The following is a 19,283-nucleotide window of genomic DNA, read 5'->3' as shown; positions in this document are numbered from 1 at the left end:
TTGGCTAGAGCACAATTTTAAAATACATGAATAAAAAAAAATTGTGGGAGCTCTACAGCACCGTTATGAATGAGAGCTGATACGAGCCGACACCAATGCAGCACACATTATTACGTAGTCCTCCAATACACTAGGTGGCGATATGCACTGAGTTGGTTTAGAAGAAAGAGAAAACCACTTTACAGCACAGTCTGGTCTGCTTCCCATCCTCAGCATCTACTACGTGTGGCCCGGTTCTTTGTGTTGGAAATGAACTGGACTTCCCTGTTTCCCTATGTTTTGGAGGATAAAATAAGTTTTGTAAATATTATCACGTTTTTCTATTTCTATATTAAGTTTTGCTTTGTCTTTGAACTAAACAATAAAGTTTCATGAACGTGAATGAAATGCTAAAAACGTGAAAGAAGCCAGTTTAAAGAAGATCGATCAGTGTTTGGTAAACATACTCCTTTGTATGCGTATGTGTGAGACTCTGTGGAATTTTTTGGTGTGTGTGTGTGTGTGTGTGTGTGTGTGTGTGTGTGTGTGTGTGTGTGTGTGTGTGTGTGTGTGTGTGTTTTCTCGGGTTATATCTCACCTGGTTAATCCCATAATCCTTTATCTCTTTACTGTGATGTTACTCCAGATACACACCTGTTGAAGAGCCAGCCCACTCCTGCACGTTGTATTTATACATACACACTCAGACATAGGTGCACACATGCATGCACGCACGTACACGCACACACCCACACACACACACAAGCTTACACCTTGGGAGAAGGAATTTGTTTTCATCCGTGTTGGAAGACAAATAAACAGCAACTACAGCTCAAATTCCCCGTCATTGTCGTTCAGCATATGCACGCCGTCTCTCACTCACTCTCTCTCACACACTCGCACACCTGTAATGTTCCCTGATAGCAGACGGAGGCAGTAGATAAGCAGCGGGTGGCCCTCCCTCTCCATATTGATGTTCTGCTCGCTGACAGTTCTCTGCTCCCGCGGCAGCTGCCGCCACCGAGCTATTGTAGGAAGAGACGGCGAGGTCAAAGTTCACCACGTATCCACTTAAATGTACTCGGCGCACTGTTTGCTCTCTGGGAGATTAAGTGGAGGAGCGCTTCATTCATGATCCAAAACTGCCGTGCCCGGCCGGGGACTCACTCATTAATCCAGAGTGGCTTTAAGAGACGTTTATTTTCAACCCGGGACACATTTATCTTCTTTTTTTTCCTTCTTCTTTTTTTTGCCACACCGGTCTTTGACTTGGTTTCATAAAAATTCAACAGATTGAATGTTATTTTTTATATATCTATATTTGATTGGTTACCAGATAGTTTGACCTCCCTCGGATGAAACAATTTGAGAAAATTAGAGCACGTTTTAAAAAAAAAAAAAAGCCCTCTGAATCTCCCTCTCAGCCAGTGAAAAGGAAGCTAAATCAACGCTGATTTAAATCCTCCTTCTGAACTGGTCCAACCTTTTCGCGGCGGTGAACAGCTCCCTGCATGTGAAAATCAATGTGGCCATCTGGACGTGTTGGAGACGAACCTTGTTTCATGCATTCCTCGTCAATGAAGCAGCAAAGATAGGATTGTTATGCTGTAATTATACACACTTAAAGTGGACACGTTGTAATTGCTCCCTAATTGCTTTCGCCTACTGTTGGCAGAGGAACAGACTCGGAGAGCAGTGGAACAGTTGAACTCAGGCAGCCCACTCTTTTTTTCTTATGTGACTTTTTAACAACAAAAAGCTTAATTGTATCATTCAGTGCGCAAAAATGATTTACAGTCTTGATTTTTAGCTGGTTTACCTCCTCTATATACAGCTTGTCTGTGAAGTCCCATTACAACTTCTTGTGTATTTTTTTGTATTTTGTTGGGCTTTCAGACTTTAAATACATAAACCAGGAGAGGAAATGCAGAAGATAAAAGTGCCGACGAGCAGCGAGAACAGTCCAGTTCGATTCTGAGGAGGGATTTAACCGCTGCCACATTCATAAGAACCACTTTAGGATTTACCAAAAATTACAGATGATGACCTTTGTTGATCCTGACATCTAAATAAACCGCAGAAAACATGAACACGAGGGTCAAAGTTCTGATCTCGTGAGGGATTTTTGAGGCACACGGATGCCAAATGTTGGCAAAGCGCCAAATCAATCATGACGTGTTGCGAGTTCGAGCGCTGACCTCGCGCAGTGGCTGCTTTTGTGCTCCCTTAACGCGTGGCAACGTGGCGGTTCGCAACGAGAACATAGGCCGACTGATGTGGAGACCACAACCATCCTGCATCTCGCAACAGTGGAAACAAATGTAAAAACGTCACAGACAAACATACTGACGCTGATTTGTGGAGCCTGAAGAAATGTCTTCTGAGTATTGGATCAGTCGACTCCAGACGGAACAGTGTCTGGTGGTCCGTGTTTAACCTCAGGTGTTTTTTTCCCCCTCTGCAGGCGTGTTTGTTTTGAACATCATAGAAAGACGTTTATTGACGTCTCTTTGCTTTTCCTCGCCAGGGTCCTCCAGGATCTCAGCCCTCCCCCCACACACAGCCACCACCTCACAACCCCAGTAATCCCATGATGGGACCCCACGGACAGGTAAGACCCTCTCTCTCTCTCTCTCTCTCTCTCTCACTCTCTCTTTCTCTCTCTCTCTCTCTCTCTCTCACTCACACACACACACACACACACACACACACACACACACACGGCATGAAGATCCCACCTTATGCCAACAGACAAGACAGGAAATGGTACGGCTGATTAATAATTTAGGTGTGTTGGCCCAGCTGGACTTAGCAGAGGTGCATCTGGAGGTGCCCCTCCTCCTCCTGTTCCTCCTCCTCGTTCTCCTCCTCCCTTACTCCATCAATAGAGCATTAATATTGCAGCAGAGGCTGACACAGTGCAGCTCTCTGTGCGTACTACCACTGTCACTGCGCCGTGGTCGGAGGAGAGGAGGAGATAAGTCGGAGAGCAAGGAAGTAAAGGGACGAGAAGATGTGGGGAAAAAAGAGGAAGTCGTGAGAGAGGAGAGGATAAGAGTACCAGTAGAGAAATGAAAAGGGAAAAGAAAATGGAAAGAGAACAGAAGAAACCCAGGGATGAACAAAGAGGAGGAATAGATACAAGTAAACAGGGGGGGGGGGGGGGGGGCACTGGGAAAATAATGGAATGCAGGAAAAGGTGAGCTATGCGTTCTATAGGAGGAGAGGCAGGAGCAGGACAAGAGAAGAATGCATGAAAAAGAAATGAGTGGATTCCATGAAGAGGAAAGAGGAAGAATACAGAAACAGAAAAGAGGAGAAAAGGGAGAAAGATGGGAAACAAACTGGCAGCGATGCTCAAAGCCAGAGATCTCACTGAGAATCATTAACACACACACACACACACATTCACATACTGTTGACGCGTCATGTGACCTGTGTGTGTCCCCGCCACCTCGATTGGGTTGAATTGACTTTCAGGATTTATTCTCGTCAGCTGGCGCTCAGATTTGGCCGACTGACTGTCGGCTGTTTGTCGCTGCAGCAGACGACTCTCAGAGGTGCTGCTGAAAACCATCTGTCTGGCCTGTTTTACATTATTCACTAGCTGTGCTCAGCCGCCACAGTGTGAATGTGAGTGTGTGTGTGCGTGTGTGTTTGTGGCAGACGCTGCTATCTGGGTCTCACAGTGAGGGAAACGTCCAGCCGAACGCTGGACTTTCACCTGAAAACGTTCCCAGAACTTCCTCAGTCCCAGTTAATTCCCTCTCTAATCTTCCTCCGCCCGCACTAATGGATTCCACCACCTGAGGTCTCACTTTCCTCAAGCGTAATGACAGGCCCCTCCCTCCTGTTCAATTTATTGGAAGAGCAGGAGTGTCTTTTTATTTTCTTTTACACAATGGCTCCCCCTGCTGGCGAGGACAACACCTCAACAAATCCACCAGCCATAGCCAGCTGTTCTTGGTCAGGCCCATCAATACATAGATAGTATGAGCATATACAAATATTTCAGGAAATTAAGGGTATAGTAAAAGGAGTTATTCTATTAGCTGAATTGCTCCTGTTTCTGTCTGGATTGATTTACGTATTGTCCCTGTGAATTGAATGTCAGTTTATTAATTGTTTCTTTTTCTGAGGGAACATTCTATTATGCTGCTGCTACCAATTAGGCACAAAGGTCCTTTCAATCTCTCAAAAGGCTGATTCTTCACTGGGTGTCACGTGCCCACCCCTCCCTCCAGGGATCCTCCTTCACTGTCCTGCTTGTGTCCCTCCCGCAGCCCTTCATGTCTCCGCGGTACCCAGGTGGCCCCCGGCCCGCCCTCCGCATGCCAAACCAGCCTCCGGGCAGCATCCCCGGCTCGCAGCCCCTCTTGCCAAACAGCCTGGACCCCACCAGACCTCAAGGTACCGGCCGGCCAGAGCGGCGGCACCGTCTCCTCGTTTTTCTGTTTACTTCACCCGCGATCCAAACGGCGGCTGCGGCTGCTAACAAGCTGCTCTCTCCACAGGACATCCGAACATGGGCGGTCCAATGAGGATGAACCCCCCTCGAGGGATGGGAGGCATGGGCCCACAGGTCGGTACCGCTTTCACTCGCTACCACTGCAGCGGGAGTTGTGGGCGTCTGGCGCTGGAACTGTCAGCTAATGAACGAGCCCCAAGCGCTCGCAGTGTTTGGCCTTCGAGCTGGCTCCATAAAGTGCACACATGCAGATCATCATCCCACTTGACTCTCAAATTTTTTTTGTTTTTCTTTTTTTTAATTACAGCTCACGTCTTTGCCTTTAAATGTCGCCCGCTTGACGTTTTTGTTTTTTTGTTTCCAATCCTGTTCACCGACTCTGCCCACCGAGATAGACGACGGCACTCTGCTCGCCGTCGGCAAGTTCAGAAAAAATGCTAGTTCTGGCTTCGTCATCGTCGTCGTCGTGGTCTTCTTCACTTTTATCGCTGTAATTTGGTCGGATGTGCGGCGCTGTAATGCGTTCGACGCTTAAACAACAGTGTCCTTTTGAATTACCATTAGCAGACAGCTGCTCCATTCTGCACCCAAACACCTCTGCTCCAACACCTCACACACACACACACACACACACACACACACACACACACGCACTCTCTCTCTCCCTCTCTCTATCTCTGCCACCCTGGTTTAGTGACTTTGGCAGCAAGCGAACCGGCAGCTGGTGTGGCATCTGCTCGACAAGTGTAATCATCTGCTGAACAAAACTCTTCCTCAGAGTGGAGCTGCTCTCTGGCCTCCCACCACCCCCCCAACTCTCCCTCTCTCTCTTTATATCTGCCTCATTCTCCCCACCCCACCCCCTCACACACACACACACACACACAATAGCAGCCAAACCTCCCCCGCTGGGCCCTCATGAAAACATACATGGCACGCTGACGGGCGCAGACACAGATGCTCGCGCAACTTTATGAAACACCAGTTTCGGCACGAGAGGCAATGGAAGCCGACCTTCATTATCGTCGGAAGTGGAACTTTCAGGTGCGAGACGGTCGTCCCGCTGACCTGCTGTTGTGCTCCTTCCTGTCTTTGTGCAGAACTACGGCGGAGGAATGAGGCCTCCACCCAACTCCATGGGTCCGGGGATGCCGGGGATGAACATGTGAGTAGAATCTTTTCCCGGTGGTGCTTTCAGGCCATTCCCGGGAAAGAGAAAATATTTCCCTCTAGGGGTGGCTGCTGATCATTGAGTTTGACCATTTTCAGACCGACTGGGTTTGTTTTACTCAGATCTGAACTTTACACAGACGTGGATTGCAAAGGTTAAGAGTATAGTTCCGTAATTTACATTCAAGGAGATCAATCTGGACTAATTAGATCTCTCCGTCTGTATCTTAAAAAAACACACACAATAAACATTATTGTCATCATTCTAGTCGTTTCCTACAGTTTTGGCCAGTGTTTTTCAACCATTGTGCCGCGGCACACTAGTGTACTGTGAGATAATGTCAGGTGTTTCATGAAAAATTATCCAATTTCACTTAAAAAAAACAACCAAAAAACATTCTATTGTGGAGTGACTGTGCTTTCAAGGGAATGTGAGCCTATTTTCCTCAATTACATATATATATTAGCTTTGTGTGCATCTAAACAGGTTTCACATTGAGCGAGTATAAATAAATTAAGAGACTGTATTGTCATTCTTAGGCTAAAAAGTGTCATTTGATTTTTTCAATGCGGTTGAAAAACGGTTGAAAAAAACTGGTCTAGGCTACGTTTTAATGGCCGTGTTACCACACATCAGGAGACGTGTCAAGTCTAGTGTGCATTTGTTTTTGTTCACATGGATTATTTATCTAGAAATCATCACTTGTGACACGTGTGAAACATGCATGAAGGCTGTTAACTGACTGGTTCCCTCCCTGCTCTGCTTCCTCAGGGGTCCGGGGGGAAGAGGACCGTGGCCCAACCCCAACAACAACTCGGTCAGTCACATGCTCTGGCATCATTTCCTGCCGCCGTGTCTCCAGTGACCATCGCCTCTCGTGCCCCTCCGTCACTCACTCACTGTCTCTCTCTCGCTCTCTCTCTCTCCCTCCTTCTACAGATAGCGTATTCGTCTTCGTCACCGGGCAACTACGTGGTGAGTGTCCCGAGGCCTCGAGTTAGAACTCACCTCATGTCTCTTCACGCACCACACTTAAGCCGCGTTCAGACTGCCAGCCAAAATCCGATTTTTTTTAGCCCATCCAGGTCCCATTTGGACGCTAAAAACAGTGTGGACAGTCAGCCCTAAAGATTTGATTTGGATTTGAGACGGAATCTGATTTGAATCAGATTCGCCTGCAGTCTGAACGCAGCCATAGACGCGGTATGCTCGGCACTCACTTGTGTTTTTTCGTCTCTCTTTCTCTTTTGTTTTGTCATCCTTCAGGGCCCGCCGGGGGGAGGCGGACCGCCAGGAACTCCCATCATGCCTAGCCCCGGAGGTGAGCTGATCCCTGCTTTTTATCTGCTCTTCATTGAACAGGAGCTCTGCTTACCCTATTTTCTGATCCTAATCTTTTACTCAAGTCTCGGGTCCAGCAGGTTCACACGATCGCTTGTCCACGAAGCGACAGAGGTTTCCAGAACGCGGCGTGTTTGTCTGTCTCTCCTCTGTTTGTGAGATAAGGGTTTCTCAGTGGGTGGAACCCTGTGAGAGGTAGCGCTGATGTATCAGTTCCCTTTGTGACATCACAAACGGCTGATGTCCAGAATTCTGTTTTTGCACAAAAGCAAATGAAGCAAAGGGTGAATTTGTTTCTCATTTGATCAACTAGAAACACACGTTACTGTTAGGAACTTTTAGTAATGGGGATTTTGAATGAAATAGGAGCTTTCAGTGCAGAAATACTGAACAGTGGCTTTTTTTTTCTTTTCCACATTCCAGACTAATTAATAAATAAAAAGCAGCGGCACATTTGTTTTCTGCATTCCCTGCTGTCATAAAGAATGCAGTTGTTGTTTTTTTATCACCCTGATACTGTGGAAGGAAAAGCGGCACAACGTCCGTCGGCGTTCGGATAAATTCTCCGTCTTCAGATCTGGTCTGCCGTCGAGTCGGCGACTGCTGAGGATTAAGCCGAGGACGGGATCCCGTTGTGTGACATCCTGTAGATGTTTGTGCTTTTGCCGGCCTGCCGAGGGCTTCTTTTTGTGTCCACTATTCATTATTTATATACATGCCTCCATTGTGATGCGTTGCCACAGCAACCGTCCTCTGCACAGAACGCTGCTGCTCACACGTACTCCGGGAGGGGAAAACATATTTCCACTGCCGTCGCCAAGACTCAGCATGCGCGCTCACGCACGCACGCATGCACACACACACACACACACGCAAACCTCCCACTTAATATCTTCTCAATGTCTACTCAGTCACAACACAATAGGCCAGATTTCTAAACCACTTTGCATTTGCCGCATTGATCCCCCCATTTTTTTGTGAAGATAATTTTTTTTCCTGCCCTTGTCACATCAAATCACGGTCGCCTCAATACCTCGGGATCCTTAAAGCACGGACGGCATGTACCGGTTACTGTCAAAGTTGTTGCACACAAAAGCCATATCCTGTCTCCAGATCGCAGCAACAGCAACAGCAGGGTTTCGTGAATGTGCATTGTGGCACATTGTGTAACCTGATTGACAGACTACAGAGGTTATAATTAAGAATCACTTTGTGTAGAAGAGCAGATTTTGACTGCAGCTTAACGGGAGGAATTACCGTTGCTTCCAGTAATTCCGGGTTTCAGTTCATTTGCTGTAATAGCGTAGCTTTCATTTATTGATCCCCAAATTGCAGTTTTTTCTGAATGCAAGGGGCCAATAGTTGCTCAATGCTGCTCAGACTCTAAATCTTGCATCTCCATCTATTCACAGACTCGACAAACTCAAGTGAAAACATCTACACAATGATGAATCCCATCGGCCCTGGTGGAAATAGGCCTAACGTAAGTAATGGCGTTTTTTTTTTTAACTTAATAGAAAAAATAAACACACACACACACACACACACACACATACACACCTTGTATACAACTTGTTATGTTTTGACTGAATGAATTGTTCTGTTCATCAGTTCCCTATGGGGCCTGGTCCTGATGGGCCCATGGGTGGAATGGGTGGCATGGAGCAGCATCATATGAATGGATCGCTAGGTGAGTGGCCAAAGTGTTTAAAGCAGATGCTTGGCAACAGATTCTGTTCCATGTTGTGTGTAACAATATGGAGAAAAAATAGAACTCTGACCTCTTGTGGCTTTTAGTGGAAGTGTTTATTCTCCTTCTGTTATAAAGGACAATTAGTGAATACAGTGTGCAAATCATTGGTGACCTTGATGAAAATTGATGATTTATTCGTCTTTTATTACTGATTACAGGCTCTGGTGACATGGATGGGTTGCCAAAGGTAAGACAGATTAATTGGCTCGCTGTCAGTCTGCGTGTCTGTTGAATTTATTTTTTGATTTCTTTGATAAACAAACATGCGTCCCCTTCACCTGCAGAACTCTCCCAACAACATGGCGGGCATGAACAATCCTCCCGGCACTCCACGGGATGACGGCGAGATGGCAGGCAACTTTTTAAACCCATTCCAAAGTGAAAGTGTGAGTACTGAGCGAAGCTACATGCATCTTAAACTGGCAGCAAAGTAGGAACTTGTCAAAAAGCAGTCAGAAAGCACCAAATGTCTGACCATGTTGCGGCCTGTCTCTCATTTAATATCAGTAGGCTGCAGATAAAATTCAGGTTAAATCAGTCATTCAATCAGACATCTTAAAAGCAATAGTGAAAATAAGATCACACATTTATTAAAAACTGTAATAATGTCCATTCCTTTTATTTTAGATCCATGTTTGTACACAGAAAAGAAATTATATGCAATATTTTGGGGATGTTGCCACATAAGTCACAGGTTAGCTGTCAAAAGATCTCCCAGACTATAAAATCAGTCATCCGTTCTACATTGAGCTTATAAATGTCTCTATATTCACTGCCCAGTGTTTCACAGCTCGGTCAAAACCTCCAAACAAACAAAAACACTGCACGCCCCAACACAAGCCTGCAACAACCAGCATGTCATACAGTATGCTTTCCTCTGATGCATGACGAGATTAACCACATTTTTGCACCCTCAACCTGAACTTCTCTAATATTTTCCCCTCTGGCTGGATCCTGCTTTGCTCGCTGCCAGCTCCCTCTGGCATAGACAGTTCATAAGGAAGCCAGTTATTGTTAAATGCAATGTCTGCTTCGACAGGCTTTTTTGTACGGCTCATTACATTTGGCAAATTTTAAATTGATTGCTTTCATCTTAATAATTGGCAGTCTGACAAGTTTAATATAGTTTTGGCTTATCTTTTCTCTCCTCTTTTTTTCTCTCCTTACAGTATTCACCCAACATGACGATGAGTGTGTGATTTTTTTTTTTTTTTATTTTGTCTTTTATTTTGTTTCTTTTTCATCTCCCCCCTCATCCCGACCTTTCTCTTCCGCTCCACCCGACGTGGCCTCCGTCACCTTCCTCCCTCCATTTCCTTCCCCCCTCCTCCCCCCTCTCCTCCTCCTCCCGCCACCCCTCCTCATGGACGGTGTGTTGTGGCACCCTGACAGCCCCTGGGGATGCCTCTGGACAGCAGGACGCCCCACAAGGTCCCTCATCCCAACGCATGTAAAATGGGCGTAAGAACATGAAAAGTCCACTAAGGACCAGGGCGGTGGTATTCTTCATGGCTTGTCCTCAGCTGTCAGGCCTTGACTCGGGCACAAGGACAGTTAAAAAGGGCCCGAAAAAAGGATCTATGCCTGTCTCTCCAACGAAAAAAAAAAAAAAAGAAAAAAAAAAACCAACCTGCTCTCAACTGAGGCACAAACTCTCTTCCAGGACGTTCCTCTGATCTGCCTCTGCTAGAGCGACTAAGCCGGGAAACTGCAGAAACTCTGCTCCTGTTGCTGCAGGAGATTTGATTGCGAGAAAAGCGATGAGCTGATGTTATTACAGGGCAACAGTGTGTTTCATTAAATGTTTGGTTTTCATGTTTATCAATGGCATTTTTGTTTTCTTGATTATCCTTCTAGAGGAATTGATGATTTTCTGTCAAGGACACATTATTGCGAATAGTAGCATCAACAACGGCAAAAGAAGCACACAGTTCCAAAAAAATGCACAACGACCTTTCTGTCTACACGATTTCCGGGGTTGTTTTTTTTAATACGTGGTTTCTCTCAGTCTTTAATTTGTGTTGGACTCACAGGCCCAAACTGCCAATGGCTCCAATGTCCAATAGAATGGGAGAAATAACTCTTATGAGTATCAACCAACCAGAGGGCCTCATATTTAATGTTTGAGGGCTAAATGGTGTAGAGTAGAAAGGGCGTGCAGCAGGGTTCTAGCAGGAGCAGAGTTGCATCTGTCAACAGTGATATACTTTTTCTGTTTGTTTTTTTTAATGTGTCTTGCAAAAAAAAAAAATGCCCATTGACTCTGCACACAAGGAAAAGCATCATCAGATACCATGCTGCTTGTTCTTGTTTTATACGTAGGGCCTGTTCAACTCTGACTGTTTAAAAGGGATAAATGCACCGTGCGGTATCGACACCAGGAAACTGTAGCATCATCACAGCCTCCGCTGGTGATGGCAGCATCATTTGTTTTTGTTTTTTCTGATATCAGTCAGTGCAAGTAAAGAGTTTCGCGGGCACTTCTCCAGGATTTGGTGACAGGTTGCCAGGAAAACACACAGCTCCTTCCCTTCCTCATCCCTCCGTCCCCCACCCCATTTAATTTCTTTTTGTTGCTGTTGTTGTTGTTGTAAATACTGTATAATGCATTTTGATATCATTGACATGTTTTGATATGTCAGTCACTACCAATGAATACAGCTGAAAGTAAATTATAAATAAAAAAATTTTGTCCATGTTTTTTTCATAGAGAACAGATGCGCCGACTATTTGACTAAATTCTCGCCACAGTTGCACAGCGTAGGCCGCCAGAAGCGGCCGCTGACTGTGCCCTTGAGGCTTGGCTTTGGGGGGGGGGGGCGTGGGACAGAGAGAGGACAGGACAGAGGGAAGTGTCCTCGCTCTGCCTTTGTTCCCTTTTCTTTCAGTTGCTATTGGCGATATAAGAAAACAAATCATTTTGTTTTCTCCGAAAGGGCATCTTCTTCTCACACACACAAAAAAACATGTGACCTCTTATTGCAGTTTTTAATATGAAGGAATTTTTATCAATCTAAGAAAACTTTTTAAAAAGGTGGGGGAAAATACTTATGAGAACCTTGTTTTAAATTAAGAATAAATCAAAAGGTAAATGTGTCCTTTGCTATCCACTCCTGTTGTAGAGTTGTATAGATTGAAGCTCTCTCACTGATCCTCTCTCAGTCCTCTGTGTATATCGATCGTTGGCCATCTCTGTACTTCTATTGTGATGTATAATACTGTACCATTAGGAGGATTTGCTGGTCTGGTGGGGGAGGGGCAGGGGGATTCGAGGGAAGAGGATGATGAATGATTCTCCTGTACCGTTCATGGTCCTCTCTGATGACACGGCAGTATTCAATATGAAGCAGTCTGTCTCTTGGGTTTGCTTTGTATTTACATGGTAGGATAGTTCGGAATCTTGTCTTAGGGACTTAGGTGTCTTGTGTAGGTAATAAAGATGTTCTTTGTATGTTTCTTTATATTGTAAAGTTTCTTTAGACTGAAAGAAAAACAGATAATTTGCTTATTGAAAAAGAAACAATGCATCAATAATAAATGTCATTTGATTTTTTCCCCCTGTGTTTGAATTTCTTTTTCTGAGCTCTCGTCTCTCTCACTCTCAGCCGCTATTTCTCTCAGCACATGAAGAAAAGTAGATGTAAACATAGAGTGTAAAGCAAACTTTCCATTTCAGAACAAGGGAATTATATCAGCTCCTGTCTATACACATTTTTTTTTTTTTTTTATTAATGTATCATGGACTGCATTTATGTTTCAATTCACCCCCTTTGGGGTTCAATCCAGATTTATCACAGTTCTAAATAAGCAAAACAACAACAGCGAAATCAATACACTGGCATACATTTCTTAATAAGAAAAAAAAATCCTGCCGCTGCGCTCATTCAGGAGCTAAATAATTAAAACATTGCAATTAAACTCTGGATCCAATGGCTCTCCATAATTGTAATTCAAATCAGTGCTTTTAATTAACTTATAAAAGTAATAACACAGTAATAGCTTGTACTATTTCTCATTCGAAATGAACTAATTCCCCGAGCAAAGATGTTGCCAACGGACTTAGCATTATGTGCAGGTAAAAGTTACATAGTACTAGAAATATAAGTGAATTTTGAAAGGCTTTAATTGGATAAGGTGTAAAGATGAAGTGTAGTGACAAGGAAGATCTATGGCGTCCGTGTCCCAGCTTTGTGCACAAACCAACATCCTCTTAGGTAGATTTAGCTGTATCGATGTAGGTATTTAGTTAAGGCTAATCGATATATTCATTGCTTCTGCGAGCTTTGTTATTAATAGCATTTTTGTGTTTTGTTATTTATTTTATACGGTGTCTGTAATACATTTCGACAAAGCTGTATTAAACTACGGGAATCCTTTAAGTTGAAATTTTGACGTGCAGCGCTCCACCGGAAGCTCGACAGCTCAAGGTGAACGAGGAACAGGATGTTGTCATGAGCGATTGACTAGAGTGAAGTCTGTTTGGTGTTGGATGTTAAACAACCCCGATAAGTCCCTCTGCTGTGGTGTCATCAAACACCAAACAGACTTTACCGCTCTCAGCTGACGACTGGAAGGCACAAGACATACTATAAGCCTCGGAACCGTGCTAGAAGGTATGTTAACTTGTATTTATAACATATTTTGTCTTTATGAATTATGCTATATCAAAGCTGCGATAAAGCAGGCCTCACGATCAATTAATTGCTTGCTTGTGAGATTGTACGATTGGCAACTTCCATGGCTAGCGCTTGTTAGCAGTAGCATGCTAGTAGCGGTGGGATTCAGAAACTTCTGGAAACGCACGGCTAGCCCGGCTACTTCGCATTATGTTAAATTAAATGCGTCACTATTTAAATGGTCTGCATTTCGCAAACGTGTTAAAATGTCGACGAGGTTAAATTACAGTTTTTAGACAGCAGTGCAAGACGTTGCTAGTGGTCTTACATTCAGTGTTCTTGTATACTCTGAGAGCGGTGGCTTTAGTTTTGCAGTTAGTTTGGATTGTGGTGCGGGATTCGAGTTGGTATATTTGGAATGTCTAAGTTACACTTTGAAATTAACTTTGCACTCTTTCTCAGGATAAACTTACATGGCTGACCAAACAACAGAAAGTACAGACTCCCCTGTCAGCCACGACAGTCCGCCTTCAGAGAAGATGAACGGACGCACGTCGTTGCTGGAAAGCGGGGAGGACTTCGAGGTTTTGGACGATGACGACACTAACGATGACCTTCCGCCCCTGGAAGACACCGGCGGTGGGAAGAGCAGAAACAAGAATGAGTCTGAAAAGCAGAAATCAGACGCGGTTACAGAACCTCGACATCCAGTGGATGAATGGCTGGATGTGTTAGGTATGAACCCCATCATCTTCTAGCGGTAGATGCACTCCACCTGATCTGAGCATGCCCTGCGCTGTGTTATTTTAGCCGTCACATTGTAATATGTATGCATTTTCTCTGTGATCAGGTAATGACCAGCTAAAGAAGAAGGTTGTGGAGCCAGGGGAAGGCCGAGACAGTCGGCCACAGAAAGGACAAAATGTAAAGATCAATCTGACAACATTCCTGAAGGACGGGACGCCCGTTGACGAGCAGCCCAACCTCTCATTCACACTCGGAGACGGGGATGTCATTCAGGTGCTAATAACACATCTCAAACAATTTAATCCATACAGATGTTGTGGTCATAATCAGGTTATAGTGCTTTAGCTTCACATTTCTCAAAATTCTGCTTCAATATGTTCCCCATTCAGGCTCTGGATCTCACTGTGCAACTCATGGAAATGGGGGAGACGGCTCTCATTCACACTGAGGCTAAATACGCTTATGGTGCACAAGGGAGGTAAGGCCTTGTTTGCATCAGTCTCTCAGTAGTTAAAAGGTTAGGATTTAATTTTCTTACCAGTGGATTATTTTTCTGTTGAACTTGTTAAACATTGTACTAAGAACCAGTAATAGACACATATGCAAAACTGAGTATAGTTACTCAGTTATTACCTTCATTTGTTTTCTCTTTCAGCTGTTTTCAAGAGATGCATCTTATTTTGTTTGTTTTTGGTCATTTCCAGTCATGAACCCGCCGTCCCCCCAGGGGCCGAGCTGTCCCTAGAAATTAAACTGCTGGAAGCTACTGAGGCCCCGGACCTGGAGCTCCTTCCTCCCATAGAAAGAATCGCCTTGGCCAGCCTGAAGAGAGAAAGAGGCAATGTCCATTATCAGCGTGGGGACTATGCCTTCGCTGTCAACTCGTATAGCATTGCCCTGCAGATAACAGAGTCTAATTCTAAAGGTAGGAATAGTTTTACGACACAATGAGCAAGAGCCTTTACACGATGTGCCATGATAGTTCAGGTGGATTTCAGATCTCGCCTGTCTCCTGTATTTGGTTGACCCAATCGGGTGAAAGGCACAGTTGTTACAAATTTAGATTTCATTGATGGTTCCAAGTTATTAGAATTTTACCCATAAACATCAATTTACTTTTCTAAACATTTACTTTTATACTGTGTTCTTTTCCCCTGTGTTGCAGTTGACATAAGTTCCGAGGAGGAGGAGGAGCTCATGGATGTCAAGGTGAAGTGTTTGAACAACATGGCTGCTTCCCAGCTGAAACTAGACCATTACGATGCGGCATTCAAATCTTGTGTGGCAGCGCTGGCACACCAGCCAGACAACATTAAGGCACTGTTCCGCATGGGCAAGGTAAAGGCTGCTCTGACTACTACTGCGTCTGCTCTTTGACGTCATTCCATGGTTTTTCTTTACACAAAAGTCTTTCTTTTATCCAAGGTTCTGGCCTTGCAAGGTGAATATAGCGAAGCCATCCAAACACTGAGAAAAGCTCTGAAGCTGGAACCGAGTAATAAGGTATTTGTTGGTCTTGTAACAGAATTTTTTTTTTGTTCCCTAGTCAACAACCTTTACGTTGAGGTGTATGCAATACTGTCTGTAGCCAGTAGATGGAGCCACAGTTTAACAGTTCGGATCACTTCCCACATAGCGCAAGATCATTTGGACTGCTGGCTCATCGTTTGTGAGGATCTGCTTTAGAGCGACTGCTATAAATAGGTTTGCCCTGCTTCCCCAGCCATATCTCACACAGAGCTACCGAGTCTTTGCTACTGGTGCTTCAGTCAGTCCAGTCTTTGACTGTGCGCACATCCATGTCCACTGAACTCAGCTTGGTGCGTGGGATTCTTGGATCGGCGGTGAGCACGTTGCTCAGGCCCATCATCCCCCTCTTTAGTCCTACACCAATCTGTTGAGCTCCACACGGCCTGGTTGCCACTCCAGCTTTTCATTAATTAAATTCTGAAGGAGTACAGGCGTACGGCTCTATAATGATTATTCAATTTTATTGGTCTGTCGGAAGACAAAAAAATGAATGTTGTGCTGGCTGGCCCTTTTGCTTTACAGGGTCGTGTCAATATTTGGGCAGAATGATCAAACACAATTGTAAGTGACGGATTAATCACCTTCATGATGTTTGAATCCTATTTGGTACAGCACCCCCAAGGTAGATAAAAATGTTGGGGAGTTCATTCTAAAATCATTTGATTGATCAGTTTGTGATTAATTGTGTTAGTACAAGTCGCCTTTTGCTCCACATTAGAATAAACCTTTCAGCCTTTATTAGTCCTGCATGGGGAAATTGCAAAAATAGATTTATGAGATTTTATGGCAACAATAAAAACTTTGTTTTACATCACACTCCAACAGCAAAAGCAGTGGGTGATTTTTCAGTCAACACAGCCAGGGCTCAACTATTGTAACACATTTGACTGTTTTTACCCAAGGTGCAGGTGTCATGGATTGATAGAATGACCTTTTCTTTGATCTGTTCCAACACCAAGCTTTAATATCGCTTTGGTTGAAAGTGGGGGGTCTTATCCGTGTACCCATTTTCTGATCAGACAGAAACGACTCCAGTTTGTGTTTAACAGCATTTTGCTGTTGGGTGCTGTGACAACGAGGTGTGGCCTGTTAGTTTACCTTTTATTACACTGCTTGATATTGCAGTATTGTAATAATGTTTTACCTCGAGATGAGGCAGTGTCATTTTTGTCTTTTTTTTGCGGGTACTTGATTGCATGGCAGTCATGCCAACCAACCCTCTGTGCCATGCACAAACACTGTAAATCTATTTACTCACTTACAGCATTAGACTGGAGACTAGTCCTTAAACCAGAAACTTTCACAGATGCTCTCATCCACTTCAGAGGTAGACAGCAAAATCACTTTCTGGCTGTAAACCTTATGTAATGATGTGTTACTAGTTTTACTCCTTTATAAAATACCAACATTTTTGTTTGTGTCTAAAACCGTTGGTTTTCTTAGTCATTTCTCAGCTTTAGAAGCAGACAAGTGACTAAGGTCTGAGATGGTGTAGGAACAAAAGCTACACCCATGTCTTGGAATATTGTTGACGTCTGTAATGAAAATCAAAGAGATGTTATGATGCATGTTTGTTTTTTGCACAAACATAATTTATACCTCATAATGACGAGGCTGCCGGCTTCCCCTTTGAAATGCTCATCCAAATGATTTGCAGAGCACTTTTTTTCGGTCCCTGTGAGTATTTTAACCATAGATAATTGAGCCTTGGATTTGCACAGAGCAGCAGTGCAGATGTTTTTTTTGAGGGGGTTTTGTCTCCTTGGTACAGACCATCCACGCAGAGCTTTCCAAGCTGGTGAAAAAACACTCGGAGCAGAGAGGGGCAGAGCAGGCCATGTACAAAAAGATGCTGGGAAACCCCACCAGCAGCAACGTCAACCTGAAACACAGGGCCAAAACGTCATGGGTGAGTCAGTCTCTCTGTCCGTATCGTGTTTGTGCTGGTCTCTCATGACATGACACTTACGAACTTTCTGTTGGATGCATGTGATAGATAGAGCAAGAGTGAGTGTTGAGCATCGTAACCTGTCTTGCTTTGGTTTTTAATTCACAACTCAAGATCTGCTCTGCACTCGTTTATCCCTGTCTGTCCGCAGGCTCTCAGCTGGAAGTGGCTGTTCGGTGCCACAGCAGTGGCCATTGGCAGCGTGGCATTATCTGTGGTCATAGCTGCCCGAAATTGAACTGAGCCCGTAATGACAGCCAGCCCGAGCCACTGAAGCAGAGAGGCACTTGTGGCGGAGCCTCCCAACGTCTGAGCAAAGAGGGCGCAAATGCGGTTCAGTCAGTTGCGTCTTCACTGTCACTCCACTGTCACTCTCACTGTGTTGCTACGTTGTTTGAGAACTGAGCATGACGGGTAATAAATCACCAATGTTTGCGTTTGATAAAGGTATCTCTGAGCTGACGAGTGTGCAGGTTGCTGCATGTCCGTCACATTGCCAGAGGCAATTTCCTTTTTCTGCCATTTGTTTTTTCGTCCCTCGATCCAAATGTTTGGAAATTTATTATTAGAGAATTAAAACAGTTTGCGATAGCTATAGATAAGAAGAATATAATTATGTTTCCTGTTTTGAAAATCAAAGTTAATGTGATATGGTCCTATATTATGCTGTAGTTTTGAAGCACATTATAGTTTTGTTTTTTGTCCATGACGATCTTTGTAATTCCGCTTTAATTTAGTCAGCATGGTACGTGTCTGCATTTTTAACACAGATGCTTTTTTTATTTTATTTCAGACAGTGTAACTAGCTTGTGTGTTCACTCTTTCACCTTTATTACAGAACACACTCATACACTACGTGACCAGGAAAATAGAACTATCTACGCGCTTTGTGCATGGTGGAAATATCACTACAGCCATTGCTAGAATTTAAACTCCATGTAGGATATCAAGTGGTGCGACAGTCAACTGAAGCCTCAAACACGGTTTAAAATCAAACTGTTGCCTATGCAGTACAGCCACAGTCATGTCTCTATAAAAACAGTCAAACATAAGTACACAGTACTTTGTTTCAGTATGTGTCGTGTTTTTATTTCATTCATACTTGTTTGACACGTCAAAACATAATACTTCATTGTTTTGGTAAACAGCTATAAGATGGAGGTCATTTTTAACTGTAAAAACAGGTACAGGGAAGGGTGCATGTTTTCTCATACATATGGCTCAGCCTTAAAAGGAAGAGTTTATTTCTATACTACAGCTTCACATTACTATTCCTCTTTTTTGGATAATGAGGACCAAATTTTAAAGGACAAAGGATGTGTAGTTTCAGGTGTATTTGTTTCTGTCCCCTGTGGAGTCGCCCTTTATTGAACGCTCAGCTGTTTTTATTTATTCAACTTTTTTTTTTTTTTTTTTTTAGCATAATTGAATATAACGTGGGTTCCAGACATTCCATTCATTCCTGATGACACAAAAAAATATTCTTAACATTCCTTGAACTTGTTGTCCATATTTCGCAATAAAAATGCTTCTCCCTTAATGGTTTCTATTGTGTCTGCTAATATTTTTAGTCGTGAAAAATGGGTAGCCTTCTTTTGTGGTTTCACGATTTTTTTTTATTTTTTTATTTTGGGTTGTTTGTTTGAAATGATTTGAGTATCTTTTTATGAGACAACTTTTAATAGCAACCTTTTTCCTCGTCGGGGATCAGAATGCTGCGCCATAAATAC

The 19,283-nt window shown here is 43.9% G+C and overlaps 2 protein-coding genes across 3 annotated transcripts in view; both read left to right on the top strand.

Annotated features, from left to right (window-relative positions):
- ssbp4 (single stranded DNA binding protein 4) overlaps window positions 1-12,265 on the top strand; it is a 77,840-nt gene extending 65,575 nt beyond the window's left edge. Inside the window, exons 6-17 of one of the 2 annotated variants that reach the window (XM_076039451.1) lie at window positions 2,507-2,590; window positions 4,263-4,389; window positions 4,494-4,561; window positions 5,548-5,612; window positions 6,390-6,435; window positions 6,558-6,593; window positions 6,885-6,939; window positions 8,372-8,442; window positions 8,571-8,649; window positions 8,871-8,899; window positions 8,997-9,098; window positions 10,105-12,265. In XM_076039451.1, the coding sequence (XP_075895566.1) occupies window positions 2,507-2,590; window positions 4,263-4,389; window positions 4,494-4,561; window positions 5,548-5,612; window positions 6,390-6,435; window positions 6,558-6,593; window positions 6,885-6,939; window positions 8,372-8,442; window positions 8,571-8,649; window positions 8,871-8,899; window positions 8,997-9,098; window positions 10,105-10,185 (843 nt within the window). In that variant the 3' untranslated portion in view covers window positions 10,186-12,265. Of the gene's footprint in view, window positions 1-2,506; window positions 2,591-4,262; window positions 4,390-4,493; window positions 4,562-5,547; window positions 5,613-6,389; window positions 6,436-6,557; window positions 6,594-6,884; window positions 6,940-8,371; window positions 8,443-8,570; window positions 8,650-8,870; window positions 8,900-8,996; window positions 9,099-9,881 lie in introns of both variants that reach the window. The other variant, XM_076039452.1, reaches the window with a different exon arrangement.
- A 901-nt stretch (window positions 12,266-13,166) lies between these two features.
- On the top strand, window positions 13,167-19,093 carry fkbp8 (FKBP prolyl isomerase 8). Its single transcript, XM_076039450.1, has 9 exons — window positions 13,167-13,325; window positions 13,791-14,063; window positions 14,179-14,348; window positions 14,465-14,553; window positions 14,780-15,000; window positions 15,241-15,413; window positions 15,501-15,578; window positions 17,377-17,514; window positions 17,705-19,093. The coding sequence occupies exons 2-9, from the start codon at window positions 13,802-13,804 to the stop codon at window positions 17,789-17,791; spliced, it is 1,218 nt and encodes a 405-aa protein (XP_075895565.1). The 5' UTR covers window positions 13,167-13,325; window positions 13,791-13,801; the 3' UTR covers window positions 17,792-19,093.
- Window positions 19,094-19,283: the final 190 nt, after the last annotated feature.

Source organism: Nelusetta ayraudi, unplaced genomic scaffold, assembly GCF_046127955.1.
Source record: "Nelusetta ayraudi isolate G7.1 ecotype Tasmania unplaced genomic scaffold, CSIRO-AGI_Nayr_v1 ptg000059l, whole genome shotgun sequence".
Classification (NCBI taxonomy): Eukaryota; Metazoa; Chordata; class Actinopteri; order Tetraodontiformes; family Monacanthidae; genus Nelusetta; species Nelusetta ayraudi.
Note: the sequence above shows the minus strand (reverse complement) of the source record. Positions and strands in the feature narration are given on the sequence as shown.

Coding starts and splice junctions, on each gene's coding strand:
- fkbp8 (XM_076039450.1), top strand. CDS start 13,802: ATGGCTGACCAAACAACAGAAAGTACAGACTCCCCTGTCAGCCACGAC. Junction 14,349..14,464: donor GAGACGGGGATGTCATTCAG/GTGCTAATAACA, acceptor TTCCCCATTCAG/GCTCTGGATCTCACTGTGCA. Junction 14,554..14,779: donor GCTTATGGTGCACAAGGGAG/GTAAGGCCTTGT, acceptor GGTCATTTCCAG/TCATGAACCCGCCGTCCCCC.